This window comes from Notolabrus celidotus, chromosome 4 (genome assembly GCF_009762535.1).
Source record: "Notolabrus celidotus isolate fNotCel1 chromosome 4, fNotCel1.pri, whole genome shotgun sequence".
NCBI classification, from domain to species: Eukaryota; Metazoa; Chordata; class Actinopteri; order Labriformes; family Labridae; genus Notolabrus; species Notolabrus celidotus.
This window is the reverse complement of record NC_048275.1, coordinates 39571788-39591787: the sequence shown is the minus strand read 5'-3', so window position 1 is coordinate 39591787 and position 20000 is coordinate 39571788. Positions and strand designations below refer to the sequence as shown.

At 47.4% G+C, this 20000-nt stretch overlaps 1 protein-coding gene across 1 annotated transcript in view; it reads left to right on the top strand.

Moving 5' to 3' along the window:
* The window catches only part of ninl (ninein-like), a 54349-nt gene extending 36829 nt beyond the window's left edge, over nt 1-17520 (top strand). Inside the window, exons 15-31 of the mRNA XM_034681657.1 lie at nt 642-710; nt 1284-1408; nt 1699-1779; nt 5093-5235; nt 5336-5473; nt 5792-7291; nt 8480-8584; nt 9756-9825; nt 9941-10108; nt 10212-10328; nt 13781-13894; nt 13977-14123; nt 14318-14467; nt 15021-15134; nt 15211-15420; nt 15561-15674; nt 15753-17520. Of these exons, the coding sequence (XP_034537548.1) occupies nt 642-710; nt 1284-1408; nt 1699-1779; nt 5093-5235; nt 5336-5473; nt 5792-7291; nt 8480-8584; nt 9756-9825; nt 9941-10108; nt 10212-10328; nt 13781-13894; nt 13977-14123; nt 14318-14467; nt 15021-15134; nt 15211-15420; nt 15561-15674; nt 15753-15944 (3557 nt within the window). The 3' untranslated portion in view covers nt 15945-17520. The remainder of the gene's footprint in view (nt 1-641; nt 711-1283; nt 1409-1698; nt 1780-5092; nt 5236-5335; nt 5474-5791; nt 7292-8479; nt 8585-9755; nt 9826-9940; nt 10109-10211; nt 10329-13780; nt 13895-13976; nt 14124-14317; nt 14468-15020; nt 15135-15210; nt 15421-15560; nt 15675-15752) is intronic.
* The last annotated feature ends 2480 nt before the right edge of the window (nt 17521-20000 follow it).

The following is a 20000-nucleotide window of genomic DNA, read 5'->3' as shown; positions in this document are numbered from 1 at the left end:
CAGTGACTTCCACTACAGAGTCATGTCTGTTTTTAATGCAGTGACTTCCACTACAGAGTCATGTCTGTTTTTAATGCAGTGATTTCCACTACAGTCATGTCTGTTTTTAATGCAGTGACTTCCACTACAGAGTCATGTCTGTTTTTAATGCAGTGACTTCCACTACAGAGTCATGTCTGTTTTTAATGCAGTGACTTCCACCACAGAGTCATGTCTGTTTTTAATGTAGATGATGAGCACCTCCACCTGTTCTCAGGTATTCAGTATCTGCTGAGCAGGTTAGAGCTGTTCAGTTGGACACGCCCACACACACTCACACAGAGGTGAGGAGTCAGTTGAAAGTCAGCAGGTGTGTGTGACAGGTTACAGCCTCATCATGTCTCTCAGTGAGTTTGTTTAAAGGTTCTCCTGATCTTTGTACTCTGTTCCTTTAGCTTTCTTCTGTCTTGTTCCTTGATCTGTGTGTGTGTGTGTGTGTGTGTGTGTGTGTGTGTGTGTGTGTGTGTGTGTGTGTGTGTGTGTGTGTGTGTGTGTGTGTGTGTGTGTGTGTGTGTGTGTGTGTGTGTGTGTGTGTGTGTGTGTGTGTGTGTGTGTGTGTGTGTTTTACAGGTTGTTTAACTTTGTGTCTTGTTTTTGTTCAGACGAGTCGGACATGAAGCGCAGCTCGTCTCCTCTGGTCAGGAAGAAACTACAGCCAGCAGATAAAACAGGTGTGTTTGCGCACACAGACACAGACACAGACACACACACACACACACACACACACACAGACACAGACACACACACACACAGACACACACACACACACACACACACACACACACACACACACACACACACACACACACACACACACACACACACACACATCTGCACACTGTGATTGTAGTTGAGCGCTTGTGTGGGAGGAGCCAGCTTGGCTAAGTGTGACAGGCTGACTCACCTGTCAATCAGAGCTGTTCTGAACATGAACCAGAACATGTTAGACGGTCTCAGAGGACTCAGACCTTCAGACCTTGAACCCAGCTGCTCAGATCCTTCCCTCCATGCAGAGCCTGACCTTTAGATCCTGAGAGTCAGTCTTTGACGTGGATCGGTGTGGACTGAGGCTTCATACCTCATGAACATGATTCAACCACTGCAGACCAGAAATCAACAAAGCAGGGACATGATTCTGTCTCAGCACGTTTAGTCATCCATCCCTCTGTCCCTCTGTCTCTCTCTCTCTGTCTCTCTCTGTCTCTCCCTGTCTTTCTCTGACCCTCTCTCTGTCTGTGTCTCAGCTCTGGGTTCTCTGGACGTGGTCTCTGGTCCTGGGGTCAGTATTCAGACAGAGTTAGCTCTGGAGCAGCTGAAGCAGAAACACAACCAGGAGCTGCAGCAGCTGAACATCCAGCTGGAAACACAGGTAACACACACGCACGCACACAAGCACGCACACACGCACGCACGCACGGACACACATGCACAAACACATGCACGCACCCACACACACACGCATGCACGCACATGGATGCACACACACACACACACACACACGTTACGGTGCAACTGATCTTAACTGTCCTCCTCTTCCTCCTCCTCCTCCTCTGCCTCCTCCTCCTCCTCTTCCTCCTCCTTTTCTTCCTCTTCCTTCCCCTCTTCTTCCTCCTCCTCCTCTTCTTCCTCTTCCTTCCCCTCCTCCTCTTCCTCCTCCAGGTGAACTATTATGAGCGCAGTCTGGAGAGGATGAGGCAGAGCATGGAGGTGGAGCGTAAAGACATCTCTCAGGTCTTCAAGGTACCAGTTAGACCAGCGGTGGGCCAACTTTTTGACTCGCGGGCCACAATGGGTTCTAAAATGTGACCGAGGGGCCTGGAACAGATGGATGGAGTGTTTGTGTGAACTAATATAAATGACATGTAAAAGCATTACATGAAAGGATTTGGCCTTTAACAGGTAGCAATGCATGAATATGCAAGGCTCATTGTACAAATAGTTTTCCAAATGCATTAATTTCATAACTCAGTAGAGGAACTCACGTTCAGCTTCAGTGGGAACAGTGTTGTTGATCTCCCTTTTTTTCCAGTTCATCAAAGTCTGGAGTTACTTTTGTTGTGGAATTTCTCAGGATAGATCCGAGGTGTTGGTCAGTTAACTTGGATCTATGTCGGGCTTTGTTGATGTTAATGACGCTGAATGTCTGCTGTCATTCGAGGGTCGAGCCAAACAACGTCAGCATCTTCTGTGCCGTCCTCCAGAGGTTTGGAAACGTGGCTTTGTTAAGTGAAGCATAAAGGTTATTCAGTTTAAGAGAGTTGAACTTCTCCTTTCAGACGGAGTCAGACTGAAGATTGATCTGTTCCAACTGCAGCTCCTGTGGTGCTGATTCAGGGTCTTGTGACAGGGGACAGGACACCAGCTGAAGTGACTTTTCGATTCTTTCAAAATCAGAGAACCGACATCAGAATTCTCCGTGCAGGTCGTCCAGTGATTTGCTGTATTTCTTTGCATTTCCAGTCGCCTCTTTCTGCATGGCTAGTGTGGGAAAATTAGTGAAATATTTGTTTGAAATTTTTCGTGCACAAACTGATCTTTCCCCTGTAGCTTCACCTTCAGCTCATTCATGTGTGAAAATATGTCCACAGCAAACGCAAAGTCACAAAGCCACTTCTTGTCGCTTAGCCAAGGAAATTCAGTTTCCGATTTCCCCATTAACTCCAGAAATGTGCTAATCTCCTCTTTGAGCTCCCACACTCGTTGAAACACTTTGCCCAAACTTACCAGCGGACATCAGAGTGGTAAAGTAAGTCCTGGTGACCCGCATCGGAGTCCTCCAGGGATGTAGTAAACTGACGATGCTGGAGTCTCCTTGCTCGAATAAAGTTAAAAGTTGTATGACTGAAGTCACGACATGATTAAGCTGCAATATAGATTGCACAGAGACTCCTGATGAATGATGCGGAGAAGGAAAATAGCATCCTGGTCAGGGTTTTCCTCTTTCACTTTATCCTGGATTCTTTTCAGCAGCCCAACGTTTAGTCCAGTTAAATTTGGCGATCCATCCGTGGTGACATTTGCAAGTTTACTCCAAGGCAGCTTCATTCTCTTGATGACAGCAGACACCTGGTTTATACAAGTCCTCTCTATGCGTTTTTCCTTTCAGGGTGTCCATGGTCCAAAACTCCTCCGTTATCTCAAAACTGATGTTAATCCCTCGGACACAGATCAGGAGCTGAGCGGTGTCTTTTATGTCATTGCTTTCATCCAGTGCTAGTCAATATGATGTAAAGGACACCGCCTTTTTCTTTAAGTCACTCTTTGTCAATCAGTTCCACACAGCGAGTCACAGTCCTGCGGGGTAACCTGATTTTTTCAAACTTGCCTTTGCTCTCCGGACTCAGGAGACCTGCTACCATGCATTCTTTCAAAATCTCACCTTTGGAGAAAGGCTTGCTTTCCTTTGCTAATTTGAATGCCAGCAGAAAACTTGTCTTGGTACTTGACTCTTGAATTGTAGTTTGTCAGTGAAATTTTTTTTCTGAGTTTGTAAATTAGCCGCCAACCTCTGAGCTGTAGCCTCCCGTTCTTGCGTTGACTGCTTGCTAGCGTAGTTAGCATGCTTTGTGGTGAAGTGACGGCTGATATTGTATTCTTTGAAAACTGCAACAGTTTCTTGGCATATCAGGCACACAGCCTTTGATCAGACTTCAGTGACAAAATATTTAGTTGTCCATTCTCATCATTCAACACTCGACACTCACTGTCCACTTTTCTTTTCTTTGGTCTGCTCATTGTTACAGAAGAGCTCAAAGGGCAACGCGCAAAAGTGAAGTAGAGAGTAACACACCACACTCCATCGTCAATGTGTCTGGAGTGCACCATCTATTAGGGAAACACGGGCATTGCGGGGAAAAGGTCAAATGAATGAGGTTTAATTATAAGATCATTTAATTTAATAATATCCAGGGTTCCCACGCGTCCTGGAAAACCTGGAAAACAGTTGACCAGTTTTCCAGTACTGGAAAACAGTTGACCAGTTTTCCAGTACTGGAAAACACCTGGAAAATGGGAGAAAAAGTAAAATGTCCTGGAAAATCACAGATTGTCCTGGAAAATTATTCCAACATGACTGTGTGCGACCTGCTAAGGTTAAAAAAACACATCCCCATTCACCTTTTGTGGCCACTTTTATCATTCAGTTCTATATAGGTCAATTTATGCACTGATCCTCTGATTATTTATTTATTTATTTATTTATTTCACTAAGGCAGCTTCCAGAGTCCTTTGCTGGCTCTTTTGTTTTCTTAGCTAATTTTATATTTTTTGAGAAAAGAGAAAGCTGAGATGAGAGTTGGCCATCATTATTACTTGGTTGCAGTAATAAAGTGCTGTACATCTGTGGTTGCATTGTTCGATAATCAATTTGCCATCATTTTTCAGCATGTAGGAGATGATTTCATGGATAGCCATGGACTGCATGTCTTTCAATGTAGACTTCCACTGAGAGGAACATATTAGATTATTTAGGAACTAAATTAGGAACTCAATTTAGACTGTCAGATTGATCATCACTGAAAATGTCTTGGAAATGTCTTGGAAAATGATCTCTGGAAAAGAGTGGGAACCCTGAATATCATTTGGACAAGTTTGGCAGTCTGTATATGGCCCACGGGCGGTAGTTTGCCCATGTCCAGTTAGACCCTGATCCAGAGGAGGATGTTTGAGTAGATGGGACAGATCTGTTGATGTGCTTGCTGCCTCTCATATATTGTAATGATTGTTCACTTCCTGTGGTGATCCATTAGTTGTTTGCTGATTCAGTCAGGACACAGAGTGTTGAGGTGTGTGTAAAGTCACACTTTGATTTGACCTGCTCTCTAATCACCGTCTCTTGTTAGAGACGTCTCACTCCGTCAGAATAAAGGTTGTCTGCTTCAGCAGGAGTGCTCCAGGACTCTGCTGTGGAGTTTATTAATGGAGTTGTTTTCAAAGGTTCACTTTAATGAACAGTCTGCTTGTTGTCAGGAGGAAATGTAAAACTGTCTGAAAGCATGATTCCCTGTGAACGTCCGTGCAGTCAGACCAGTCTCTCCCATGGTTCTGAACTCAGATGGAGATCAGTGAGCTGGAGGAGCAGAAAGCTCAGGTGGAGCAGCAGGTGAAGCAGCTGAAGGAGACTGTGGACAGAATGCAGACTCAGATCCAACATGGAGGAGGAGGAGGAGGGGGGTGGAGCAACGAGCAGGAGCGCAGGTGAGGGACACCACACACACACTAGCTGAGATTGTTTATACGTCGATGATACCTTGATGATACGTTGATGACACCGTGCTCGCGTGTCCGTGTTTCCCAGGACGCAGCGGGAGCGAGCCGAGCTGGAGCAGAACTTTGCGAGAGAGATCGGTAACCTGGTCCAGAGACTGAGCGCGGAGAAGGATCAGCTGGAGGCTGAGCTGAAGCTGAAGATGGACCAGGAAGTGATGAGGGTCAGGTGAGTGGTGACCTCATAGCCTGCTCTGCTCTACAGTTTGATGGTTACTATAGTGAGAGTGTACCTGCACAGAGCACCTGTGGTCTCTGTAGTCCTCAGTGTCTCTGAGACGCCTCTAAAGGGGGTCAGGTTCAGGTGTGTGTGTGTGTGACCAGGTGCAGTCTTTAACACAGATGTGTGTTTAAACCTTTAAACATGACGACTCATAGTTGAAGTATAAGAACAGAGCTGAGTGAAGCTCTGACGTCCTGTTAGAGGTGAATGTGAGTAACTGTTTCACACTCTAACATCCTCCATCACACTCTGCACGCTGAGCAGGGAGGACGCAGAGCAGCAGCTCTCTCACGCCACGCTGCAGCACGCAGACGCTCAGCACCACCTCCTACTCCAGCTCCACCAGGAGCGCCAGCAGCTGCAGGAGCAGAGAGGATCCTGGGAAAAACAACTTGCACAATCAGAGCAGGAGAAGCAGCAGTGTGAGGAGAGAGCTGTGGAGGAGCAGGCCGGGCTCCACGCTCGGTTCTCGTCCGAGGAGAGCAGGATGGAGGAGCAGCATGAGGAGGAGGTCCGTCAGCTCCAGAAGCAGCTCGTCTCTTCAGAGGAGGTCCTCCAGATGGCCCGTCATCAGCTCAGCCAATCAGAGGCCAGCTTAGAGGAGTTCAGGGAGCGCTGTGGTCAGCTGGAAGAGGATCTGGCTTCCTCTAGAGGGCGCTGTTCTGAGCTGGAGTCCAGACTGGAGGAGGCCTGCTCTCAGCTCGGGGAGAGCATCAGTTTCCTGGAGTCTCACGAGGTTCTGAACAGACGGCTGGCCTCGGAGAAGAGCTCTGTGGAGGAGGAGCTGCAGCGTGGGAGGAGCAGGGAGGAGCAGCTCCTACTTCAGGTGAGCCAGCAGAAAGAGGAGCTGGGAAACCTCCAGGCCGCGTCCCAGAGCATCCAGCAAGACCGCCAGCTGGAGGCCGACAACTGCAGCCGTCTGTCCAGCGCCTTCACCCAGCAGCAGGCTCAGCTCAGAGCCCGAGAGCAGACCGTCTATGCTCTGAGGGCCGAGCTGGAGCATCTGCAAGACACCATGAGGAACAAAACTGAGTCCCTGTCCAGACTGACTGCTGAGCTGGACTCACTGAAGACAGATCGGGACAGGCTGATCCAGGACCTGAAGGACCAGGCCATGGCTGTGGACAACCTGCAGCTGGAGCTGGACAGCGTCTCTGAGGAGCTGGACAGGAAGAGGAGTGCAGAGGAGGCTCTGCAGGAGGCTCTGAGGCTGGAGCAGACCCGGACCCTGCAGATCCAGTCCAGTCTGGATGAGGAGAGGGAGGAGGTCTGCTGTCTGAGCCAGGAGAAAGCGGGCTACACCAGACTGGCCGACCAGCTGTCCAATCAGATCGTAGAGATGGAGGAGGAGATCTCCACGCTTAGAGACCATCTCAGGGATCTCAGCTCACAGCTCAATCAGACGGCAGACCTGGTCCTGGACCTCAAGAGGCTGCTCAGTTCCAAAAGCAGTGAGGTGGATCGGCTCCGAGCTGAGGTGGCAGGCGGTGCTGACCTCCTACAGCTCGCCAAGGCCTCCTCAGAGAAGGTCCACAGGGACGCTCAGCAGCTGACCAATCAGCTGGAGGAGAAGGATGGAGAGCTGGAGCAGGTCCAACAGCAGGTCCTCCAGCTTCAGCAGGCCCTGCAGGACTACCAGGACCGGCTGGGGACAGCGGAGCAGGACTTTGAGCAGGAGAAGAGCAGGATCAAACGGCAGCTGGTGGAGCTGGAGACGCTGGTCCTGGCCTTGGAGGAGGTGATGGACCCGTCTAGTCCACACAGGTTTGTGGAGCATGAGACCGAGCTCAGAGATCCAGATCCTGATCCGAATGATGACTAACCTCCGTGTGCCGCCGTGCTTTAAACTCTCAGTCTCTGAATGACTAATCAGCATCTCCCACAGGTAGAGCTCTGACGGAGTGAGGCGCTGTGTCCCACAATGCACTGCAGCCAGCCCACTCTGTCTGCTTTAACTCTTCACCTCATCGCTAACCGAATGACACGTGCATGACAGACTGTCCATCCATAACTCTGTCCTCCTGTCTGTCCCCACACCTCCTCTCTGATCCCTCTCTCACTCAGATCTCTTCTTCTTAAAGAACCTGATGATTTAAGATCAAAGAACCCAGACCTCAAGCCTCAGTCTGCTTCAGACCGACCACAGCAGACCTCCAGGAGAACATGTAGAGCTTAGATACGCCTCAGTCTGCTTCAGACCGACCACAGCAGACCTCCAGGAGAACATGTAGAGCTTAGATATGCATCAGTCTGCTTCAGACTGACAACAGCAGACCTCCAGGAGAACATGTAGAGCTTAGATACGCCTCAGTCTGCTTCAGACCGACCACAGCAGACCTCCAGGAGAACATGTAGAGCTTAGATACGCCTCAGTCTGCTTCAGACCGACCACAGCAGATCTCCAGGAGAACATGTAGAGCTTAGATACGCCTCGGTCTGCTTCAGACCGGTCACAGCAGACCTCCAGGAGAACATGTAGAGCTTAGATACGCCTCGGTCTGCTTCAGACCGGTCACAGCAGACCTCCAGGAGAACATGTAGAGCTTAGATACGCCTCAGTCTGAAGTCAGAGTAGAGAGAGGAGAGTATTGATCAGGTGTTGATCAGGCGGAGGAGTGAGAACAGTAAAGTCATATCTCTGAGGGTCAGTCTCAGACCGTCTGAAGCAGATTGTAGTCTCCTGATGTTCCAGTGAAGACCTGATTCAACCACTCACATTTCTCTTCAGTAAAACCGAGTCTACAATCAGGACCAGTCCGCTGATTAAAGCTGTGTTTCTGAGTAGTGTGTGAACAATAAAGTGATTCTAAATTGTGTGTGTGTGCGTGTGTGTGCGTGTGTGTGTGTGTGTGTGTGTGTGTGTGTGTGTGTGTGTGTGTGTGTGTGTGTGTGTGTGTGTGTGTGTGTGTGTGTGTGTGTGTGTGTGTGTGTGTGTGTGTGTGTGTTTTGCAGGGCTCAGCTGGACGAGGTTAGATCAGAAAACGGAGCCCTGCAGGAGAGACTGAGTGTCCTGCAGCAGGAAGTCCAGAACCTGGAGGACGAGGTCTCCAAGAAGAGGTGAGAACAGACTTTGGGTTCTGGTCCTTGAGACTTTCACTCCTCGCTGCACCCTGTCACTGTGGGGGGAAGATCTTCCACCTCAGAGGTAGTGACAGAGGCGGAGCAGGGGGGCACAGTGGAGGTATGTTTGTTTGTGTCCCACATTGGGACAGTGCTCTGCTGTGTGGAGGGTCACAGGCTGGTGGAGGTTGTTCTGCTGCAGGATGTTGACATGAGCAGCTGACTGATCTCTGATCAACGATGATTTCAGCCTTACATTACACACCTTTCATTTACTGTTTTACTGATCTAAAGACAACACAACACAATCAACCAATCAATCAATCAATCAATCAATCAATCAACCAATCAATCAATCTTTATTTGTATAGCGCCAAATCACTACAAACGTTATCTCAAGACTCTTTTACAAACAGAGCAGGTCTAGACCACTCTATGTCAAATTATGAACAGAGACCCAACACCAAGACAGGATAAGACTCAGTCTGACCCCACCTTAATCCACCATGAGCATTGCACCTCGCAGTATTTAGCTAGTTACAGCGGAGAGGACAAACTTCCTTTAACAGGCAGAAACCTCGAGCAGAACCAGACTCATGTTAGACAGCCATCTGCCTCGACCGAGTTGGGTCTGGAAAGAGGGATAGAGGAGAATAAGAGAGAGAGGGAGCGGTGATAGTGATGAGACGAGTAGTAGTAGCTGTTGCCGCTGGAGTCCAGCACGTCCGTATCAGCTGGAGTCTGGAACGTCCACAGCAGGAGGACGTCTACGGCTCAGAGCTCAAAGGAACCTACGAGACAAGGGAGCTCAGGGACTCCAGAAAGGTCTATGGTTAGTAACTTTAATGGGACAGGAAGAGTTAGGGTCAGGGTCTGAACTACATTGACATCAGTCTCTTTATTTTGAATCACACTTTAAGGATGGTGATGATGATGATGATGATGACGATGATCATGATGATAGAGAAAGTGAAAGTGACGATGATAATGATAATGGTGATGATGGTGATAATGATAATGGTGACGGTGACGGTGATGGTGATGATGATGATGATGATGATGATGATGATGATGATGATGATGGTGATGATGATGATGATGATGATGATGATGAAGATGAAGATGATGATGAAGATGAAGCTACACTGAAATCTTTGTCTTCTGTCAGGAGGAAACTGGAGGAGATGGAGAGAGAGCACGAGAGGAGCAGAGAGGAAGAGGAGAAGCTGCACAAAGAGGTGAGAGGCTGAACTAAACCCCCTCTGACCTTTGAGCTCTGACCTCTGGGGGAAGGACTAAAGAAAACCTCTCTTCTTCTTCCTCCTCCTCCTCTCCTCCCCTGTGTGTCTGCAGAACTCCAGGTATCGTGAGGAGGTTCTGGATCTGAGCAGCAGAAACCTGCAGCTCAGCAACGACAACGGCGAGCTGAGCGCCCGGCTCCGGGGAGACCAGCAGTCTGTTCAGATGCTGCAGGAGCGCCTAGCAACAGTCTCCAAGGAGCAGGAGGAGGAGGCGGCCATGGTGAGCGAGCTGAGAGAAGCCCCCCTGAACAGCTGAAGGTTTCTGTGGTTCTGGTCCTCTCTTTGCACACCGCTGTGGGACTCACCTGTGGTAATGTTTGCAGGTGCGGCGGCTGCAGGACGCAGCGGGGCAGCATGAGAGAGAGAGGCTGCAGCAGCAGGCAGCAGGGACGCAGGAGACAAAGCTGCTGGAGAGAGAGCTCCACTCATACAAGGAGAAGGTGCTTTTATTTTACTTCTATTTAATTTGCTTCTCTTGATGAGGTGACATCAAAATAAACACATGAAGTAAACTTTGGTGTCAGTTAACAGACGTCAGTTTAGCCTCCTTTAAACAGTCCATTCTCTTCAGACTGTCTGATGGGTTATAAAGTCAGTCCACTTCTTCCATTTTCATTGGCAGGCAGATTGTTGAAGTCTTAAATTGTGTGTAAAGTTCTCCATATCGTGTCGTTTTTCCACAATGTCCACCCAGTTTCTCTGAGTGGGGGGGGTCCCCTCCTTCCACCACTGTCTTGTTATAGCTTTCTTTGATGCCAGTAGTAGTATTCCAGCAGGTACATGTCTTTGCTTTGTATATTCTCCTGTGTTAAATCTCCCAGATACAGCCCTTCACACGTCTTAAGGCTGATTTATACTTCTGCGTCGCCCCTACGCAGCAGGGGCTGATGCGGACATGAGCCCCACATACTTGTGCGTCGATGTGTCTGTGTCACGCAGCAATTCTCCTCTGAAACGCTTGAGGGCAGTGTGGTCTCTCTGATAGACGGCCGCCTGCTTCCGGCCCCGCTACGATCTCTGTTTACTTTTCCACAGAGATTCAGAGCGTGTTCTGTTAATCTACAGCTGATACATGTTGCTGTTTATCATACAGACATGATTACATGAAGAATAGAGAGGAGGACATGAAATACACGGACGATGTGTGGCCGATGTCCGGGATCCCGGAAGTGCTGTGAATGCGGGAAAGACAAAGCCGTCGAGCGGACCAATCACAGAGCTTGCGATCCGCGTCGGCTCTACGCGTAGTTACATTTTGGAGGAGGTGCACGTCAGCTACGTGCGTAGGCCTCTGCGTAGGTACGGGAGCTACGCGGACCTACAGCGTAGGCTACGCCGTCGATTCGACGCAGAAGTATAAATCAGCCTTTAGGAAGTTCATTACCTATAATTGCTGTCATTCCTTTCCACACTTCATCCCAGTACTCAGTCATTTTAACACATTGCTAAAAAACATGAGCGTGATCCACATCCTGCTCACCACACTGTCTCCAGCAAGGCTGTGGGACAGGTGAGAATGTTCCTTTAAGTTTGGGTGTGATGAAGAATCTCACAATATTTCTCCAGCTGTATTCCCTCCTCATTCTAGAGCTTGATGATCTACTCTGTGTCCTACACATGTTATGTTGTTCCATGGTTATTTTTCTCTTCAGTTCCTTTCCCGATTCATCTCTAATGTACAGAGTGGACGTTGTTCTATTTCTCACCATATTTAGACCCAACACTGACATCACTCTCTTAACTCTGTATGCATTACACAATGTTACAATCAATCTGTGGCTTTATCTCATGGCTTTATCTCCTTGTTAAAAGAATCTCTGATTTGTAGGTACATGTAGAAATCTTTGTTTTCTAAGTCATATTCTCTCCTTAGTTTCAGAAAACTTGAGATTTCTCCTCTTTCAATCAATGTGTTGATTATTGTTATGCCTCTATTTGTCCACTGTTTAAACGTTTGGTTGAGAGTCCCTGGTTTGAAATTAGTGTCACAGGCCATCCGACTCAAAAACTTTGCTTCATTCTCCAATTAGTATTTCTTGACTACTTTAAAGCAGATTCCCAAGGTGAACCCAACAACTAAATTCAACAATCCCTCCCTCTCCTTATACTTGTTTCTGTTCGCCATCATCCTCTGCACGTGGCCCCCTTCCATGTTCAGTTCAATCTCCTTCCATACTGTAAAATAATTAGCATCACACCAACCTATCAAGGGCCAGAGTTGAGCGGCATAATAATACTCTTGGAGGTTCGGCAGTGCCAGGCCTCCCTCGTCTTTGGGCATCTGAAGTGTAGGGAATCGAATTCTTGGTTTATGCCCGTTCCAGATGAATCGTGAATTTTTTTGTCCCACTCTTGAAATTGAGAGGGAGGGATTTTGCACCGGCAAACACTGAAACAAGTACAAGAGACGTGGTAACACATTCATCTTGATGATTTCCTTTTTTTTTTTTTTGCGATCAATTGTTTTTTATTTCAAAGAGAAGGACATGACATATTTCAAAGGCAATAGTACAACAGGTTGTAAGCATTTCTCTTTAAACTAGAACCCCCCCCCCCCCCACACACACACACACACACACATATGGCGACAGCCCCCTCCCTCTCATCCCAGCAAGATCTTCAACATTGTTACTTAAGGTGTATACAGCAGTACAGTATGTAATACTCTAGTCTCCTCTGTGTTCAATAGGTCAAGGTAAAGAAAATAAAACACAAACAATACATAAATAAATGAATGAATAAGTAAATAAACAAAAAGTCACACATAAGTACACATTTTCCCAGTAAGTCTTCAACCCATTACAGGCGCAGAGGTCCAGGTTCGGATTGTTTTCTGACCAGCCCCATGTATTTTTGCTACAGACAACTCCATGTATATTATGCTCAAAAATGTTTGCAGCCACTGGGTATGCGTGAGTGTGTAAGGAGGCTTCCAGTGCAAGGCTAGCATTTTCTTAGCTGCAGTCAACCCCGCGACATCTTGATGATTTCAATCCTTGAGCTGAAATCTAACATCAACACTGACCATCTATCCATATCCTTTTTCCCAATTTTGTGCTCCCTCCCTCCCACTTCCACTTTATTCCCTTTATGTCTTCATTTTGCCTTATTGCTTGAGCGAGCGGCTCAATAAAGATTGAGAAGAGTGTAGGGGAGAGACAGCGGCCCTGTCTGGTAGACCTTTCTAACTTAAACTCTTTGGTTAGACTCCCATTTATTTTGATTCTTGCCCTTGGATCCTGATATAATGTCTTAATACAGTTAACTGAGTCTTGGTTGAACCCAGATTTCTCCATGCAGAGTTATAAAAACGTCCAGCGAAGGCTGTCGAAACTGTTTCAAGGAGAAGGTGCTTCACCCTGAAGTTATCTGATGAACTGAGCAGCACCAGAACATGACCTGACCCGAGCTCAGTGCGTCTACAGTCAGCACTTTGAGTTCATTTGACTCACTTCTTGAAAAGTCCGAGCTGCGTTTGAATCAAGCAGAGATCTCAGGAGCTGAGCTGTGAATCAGAGTGAGGCTGAAATAACCTGCAGCTCCCTGAGTGTCCACTAGAGGGAGACAGAAACATGTTTAAAGACACTAAAGAGACAGAAAAGGGTCTCTATAGCTCATTCCTCTCTTCATGACGACTGTACAGCTGGATTTATATACAACTCACCTGTTTACAACTCATTTGTTTACAGCAGGTGAAGGGTTAAAGGGAGGGATGGGGACGTGGCTTCTGTGTGTCTGCTAGGTGTCCCCTCAGCTCATTCAGTCCCTGACCTTTAACCTCTGTGTCTGTGGTTGGAGTGAGGATGGCAGCTGCAGTGATGAGAGAGGAGCAGAGACCTAAAGACACAGTCTCCATCTTTATGAGCCGGAGTAAAGGTGTTTGTTTTCTCAGGTGGGTCGTCTGTCGGAGCTGGAGGCGGAGCTCAGCGCTGTGACTCTGAAGCTGCAGTGGGTGGAGGAGGACAAAACCAAACTGCTGAGAGAGGCAGACGACCGAAACAACAAGGTCCAGAATCAGACCGCAGACAGAGTAACAGGAACAAAGTACAACAAGGAATCAGGTCTAATCAGGACTTTGTGTCCATCAGGTGGAGAAGCTGCAGCAGTCATTGCTCTCAGTTGAGTCAGAGGCGGAGCTGCTGCGCTCTCAGCTCCACGCCATCAACCAGGAGAAACTCCGCCACGCCCAGGAAGGGAGAGAGCTGCAGGGGAAGCTGCAGGAGGCTCAGAGGAAGGTCAGTACTTCACATATCTAATAAACAGGATATATAATATATGTAACATCTTTGTTTGTTGTTAAATAACCAGGGCTTTAAACCCTTATAATGCTGAAGTCTGGCGTCACTGTGGATGTCATCGGGTCTCATAAGGACTACGAGACCGCCCCCCGTGAGCAGGGACTTACAGCTGCTGTGTTGTGTGCTCTCAGGTGGAGGAGCTGGAGACCAGCGTCAGGAGGCTGATGAGGGAGAAGGAGGAGCTGAGTCAGGCTCTGGAGGAGCAGGAGAGTCAGACCTCCATCAGTCTGCAAGAGGGGACCCACAAACTGAGAGTCCAGAACCAGGAGCTCCAACACAAGGTACCAGTCTTTGTGTCAATATAATCCATTAAAGGGATATTTCAGTTTTCTTTGAGGTGGGGTTGTATGAGTTACATTACACTAGTGCTCCTGCAAGCCAAGATGAGTGCCGCTGAGCTCATCCCTTTTAATGAGAAAATTCCCAGAGGACCGGCCGGCAAGCTAGGCTACAATTCTCTGCAGACGGGGTCACCTCCTTCACGTAATTTCACTAAAGTTAAGAAAATATGGTCCAGGCACTCATACGACCCCACTTCATAAAAAACTGAAATATCCCTTTATTGTGCATTTGAACAAAGAGTTCTGGAGTCTTTTAGCCCCCAGAACTACTTTACCTGTGCCTGTGCCCCCATTGTTGTCTGCGTTTCAACCGCAGGCTGAAGTCCCGGGTAGATTGTGTAAATCAGGCCAGTGACATATGGAGGAAAAAAGAAGTAAATGCACTACACCACCAGACCAGTAGAGGGCAGTAATCTAGAGGGTAGCAAAAACTACCATTAGTGGAGCCCTCCCTGATGGGGCTCATGGAGGCTGACTGGTTGGTGTTTGTTAGCTGTCTGAACTGCAGGTTCAGGGTCTGGAGATCCATAAGCTGACCCAGGAGCAGCAGAACCTGAAGACCAAACTGAGTGAGCTGGAGCTGGCCCGGACCCAGGCTGAGGATCAGGTCAGGAGCACGTCCCACACAATGACTCCACACTGAAGTCTGAGTTTGAGTTTTAAACATGTTGTGGTGTGTTCAGGCTCTGCGTGCCAACTCGGCGCTCAGTCTGGTCCAGGCGCAGCACCTGAGGCAGTTGCAGGAGCTGCAGGAGCGAGGGGGGTCCGGCTGCAAGGAGCAGGTGGAGCTGCTGCAGGTCCGGCTGGTGGAGGAGCAGAGGAGGAGCCAGCAGCTGGAGGAGACGCTGAGGCTGCACAGCCAGCAGAGCGGCTCGCAGCTCAGCATGAAGCAGGTAACACACAGGGGTCAAAGTTTACAGGGGTCAAATGTCACAGGGGTCAAAGGTCACAGCTGTCAAAGGTCACAGGGGTTCACCACAGCAGCGGCTCGTGAAGGGTTCATGGTGTGTTTGTGTGTCCATGTTGTGTTCAGGATCAGTACGAGAAGGCAATGTCGGCCCTGCAGCAGAGGATGGAGGAGCTGGAGACCAAAATGAAGGGGGTCCGGCTGGTCCTGCAGGAGAAGGTCCAGCAGCTCAAAGACCAGGTGAGTCCTCAAACACAAGTCCTTCATCGCTGTGTCAGCTGTCCTCAGTCTGTGGAGTGACCCGGGTTTCTCCTGCAGATGGCAAAGAACACGAAGTCTAGCATGCTGCTAAAGGACCTGTATGTGGAGAACTCTCAGCTGATGAAGGCTCTGCAGGTCACAGAGCAGCGACAGAAGACTGCGGAGAAGAAGAACTTCCTGCTGGAGGAGAAAGTCCGCGCTCTGAGCAAACTGCTGAGAGAGATCGTCCCCGCCTCTCTCGCCACGTAACCACACGACAAAACATCACACGCCTCAGCTGCAGCCGCTCTTCGATCAGTGAAGCAGCTTCAGTATGGAGACAGACATGGACAGGGGGGTTCAGCCTAGCCTCTGTGGAACTGTTAACAGTGAAACTGAGACTCAGACGAACAGATGAAGGAGTGCTCCTCTGTGGAACTGTTTACAGTGAAACTGAGACTCAGACGAACAGATGAAGGAGTGCTCCTCTGTGGAACTGTTAACAGTGAAACTGAGACTCAGACGAACAGATGAAGGAGTGCTCCTCTGTGGAACTGTTTACAGTGAAACTGAGACTCAGACGAACAGATGGAGTGCTCCTCTGTGGAACTGTTAACAGTAAAACTGAGACTCAGACAAACAGATGAAGGAGTGCTCCTCTGTGGAACTGTTTACAGTGAAACTGAGACTCAGACGAACAGATGAAGGAGTGCTCCTCTGTGGAACTGTTTACAGTGAAACTGAGACTCTCACGAACAGATGGAGTGCTCCTCTGTGGAACTGTTTACAGTGAAACTGAGACTCAGACGAACAGATGAAGGAGTGCTCCTCTGTGGAACTGTTAACAGTGAAGCTGAGACTCAGATGAACAGATGGAGTGCTCCTCTGTGGAACTGTTTACAGTGAAACTGAGACTCAGACGAACAGATGAAGGAGTGCTCCTCTGTGGAACTGTTTACAGTAAAACTGAGACTCAGACGAACAGATGGAGTGCTCCTCTGTGGAACTGTTTACAGTGAAACTGAGACTCAGACGAACATATGATGGAGTGCTCCTCTGTGGAACTGTTAACATTGAAACTGAGACTCAGACGAACATATGAAGGAGTGCTCCTCTGTGGAACTGTTTACAGTGAAACTGAGACTCAGACGAACAGATGAAGGAGTGCTCCTCTGTGGAACTGTTAACAGTGAAACTGAGACTCAGACGAACAGATGAAGGAGTGCTCCTCTGGCGGATGCAGACATATCTGGAGGGGGGCGTTCTGTTCTCTGTGATCTGACACACGCTCACTTCTTGAGGTGATGATCAGAAAGGTCTCTTCGTTTAAACAGCCTCACCTCATTAAGAAACTACAGGTGAAACACAGAGATTGTACCCAGGTGAGGTGGAGCTGTGCAGTTTGACTCTCAGCTGTGTCTGGGATGTGGGCTGGCCTATCACCTGAGTCATCAGCAGCCTCACCTGTAACAACATGTATTCAGCAGGGGTTTGTGTCCGTCTCTTTGAAGCTGCTTCACACACTGCTGACTTCTTCTAGGAAGACGGAGAAACCAGTCTGACAGCACACACACACACACATACACACGCATATACGCACACAGTATTTCACCATGAGGGTATTGTTCTTGATCTTTCGTTGTTTTTATGTCAAAGTGAGACGTTTATTTTTGGTCCAATCACACGCTCAGATTTGTGTGTTCAGTTTTTCCCTCAGAGTGAGACCTCTTGTTCTGATCCTGTTCTACCTGTGCAGGTAAACCAAACCCGTCTGCTGTCACAGACAGAGCTCAGACTGTAAGATACTGTAACATGAGAGCACATTAAATTATGTTTTTATCACACGGCCCGTCTCCTCTTGTCGTCTTTTTCTTGTTGTCTGTTCACGGTGTCGTCTGAGAGCATGAGGCTCAGGGCTCACCTGGGAGATAAACTTACTATTTCTTGTGTTGCATTCAGGGGCAATGATTGATTGAATACATCCAGAATTAATCCCAATCAATCAATCAATCAATCTTTATTTGTATAGCACCAAATCACAACAAACGTTATCTCAAGACTCTTTTACAAACAGAGCAGGTCTAGTCCACTCTATGTCAAATTATGAACAGAGACCCAACACCAAGACAGGATAAGACTCAGTCTGACCCCACCTTAATCCATCATGAGCACCTCGCAGTATTTAGCTAGTTACAGCGGCAAGGACAAACTTCCATTTAACAGGCAGAAACCTCGAGCAGGACCAGACTCATGTTAGACAGCCATCTGCCTCGACCGAGTTGGGTCTTGAAAGAGGGATAGAGGAGAATAAGAGAGAGAGGGAGCGGTGATAGTGATGAGACGAGTAGTAGTAGCTGTTGCCGCTGGAGTCCAGCAAGTCCGTATCAGCTGGAGTCTGGAACGTCCACAGCAGGAGGACGTCTACGGCAGCTCAGAGGAACCTACGAGACAAGGGAGCTCAGGGACTCAGCCCCCACCACCCAAAATACAACAACTACAGTTGAGGTCAAAATTATTAACTCCCCAGGAATTCTGGAATATTTTCCTTAAATTCTGCCCGAAACAAAAATCCAAAAATTCTGAATCATTGATAAATTCGATATAATCAAACATTCACCAGTGTTCTTTAGTGGCTTTGGTACATTTTGGAATGTAAAATACATTTTAAGGATAGCTATATATCAAATGTAGTGAAACATGGGGTGGTAAAAAATATTAGCCCCCTTGTGATTTTTGCTTTCAAAACACACCTGTGCAGTCAGCTGGTTTCCTAACAACACCTACGCATCCAATCAGCATTGAGCTTTACATTGAGACTCCAAACTGGGCACTTGAACACATCATTGAGAGAGACTACTCATACTAATCATGCCAAAGACAAAGGGAATCAGTCTTGAGCTCAGAAAGAAGATAATTGAGGCTCATAATAAGGGGGAGGCTATACTGCCATTTCCAGGCGTTTTACAGTGTCTAGAATAGCTGTATGTTGCATCATTGTAAAGTACAAGGAGACAAACTGTGTTAGAAACAAACCTGGGGGTGGTAGAAAACACAGGAGTTCAAGAACTCTGGAGAGGAAATAATCAAAGATGTCAGCAAGAAGCCCCGGACATCTGCCAAGATGATTGATGCTGACCTGACCTCGGTGTTTTGGCACCAGGTTCATCTTAACTAGTAGACCGTAACGTCCAAACTAACCAAAACATTGTTGCAGATATGACGGCTACACTTCCAGCAGCCAATCAGAGGAAAGCACCAATTTTGATGCAGGGATTATCTTTCGTGCTTAATCTTGTCAGAACTGACTGACAGCTGAAACAGACTAAAGTAAGGTGATAACTAGAGCCTAAATCCTTAATCTACAGTGTGTATAATAACAGTGACATCGAGAGGTAGAATTATCAACTACAACATACATTAATATTCTAGAGATCAAATCTTGATCATCATATTTTTACAAAGGATGGAATCTCTTGTGGATATTGCGTTGACGATAGGGATGTACATTTTAAGTATTTTCCATGATTGATTTTTGGAAATGTTAACGATCAATTATCGATTAATTGATTAAAAAAACATTATTATTCTTACGTCAAAAACAATGCTAAATACGTTGTTTTCCCCCTAAATTGTATTTTCTACAGCAACAAAATGCAAATAACTGACGGGGTTGAATACGGGCACACGTTTGACACGCAGAATATCAACGAACAGGCTCATTAAAATATTCTACGCAGACATAGTCTTATAAAGTGAAGGCTGAGACTACTAACAGAAAAGTACTTCAGACTCACAGAGTCCAGTTTTCTGTCTACTCGTTCTTATTGAGAAAAATAAACGTGTATTCAATCAGGTGTCAGCCGGGAGCGCAACCGGGTCATAATCAGTCCAGCTGCAGAAAAGCTCAGACGGCTCTGATGTTGCTGATCTGTAAACATAGCGTACCTGAATTTCCCACCTGTCTGTTGCCTTCGTATCCAAAGGTTAAAATGTCCTGTGTAAAGCTGTGAAACTTTGTGTCCGTGTTGTTGTTGGCAGCAGTTTTGTATTGATCCTCTTTTAAAAAGCGCACGTGGAGACCTGACGCACAGCCGCAGCCACCAGCTGAGCGTCTCCGCTGTGCGCAACACCTTTAACAGCTGATTCACATGGAAACATGCTTTAAACTTAAAACACCTCCCTGATAGCTGAGTGTAATATGAGACCACATGATGTTTGTTCCACGTGACGGAAAATTGGTAACAAAAATGTGTGTTTTGAGTAATTTCTTAACAATCAATTAATCGATAATCAATTAATTGTGGTCATCCCGAGTTGACGACATAA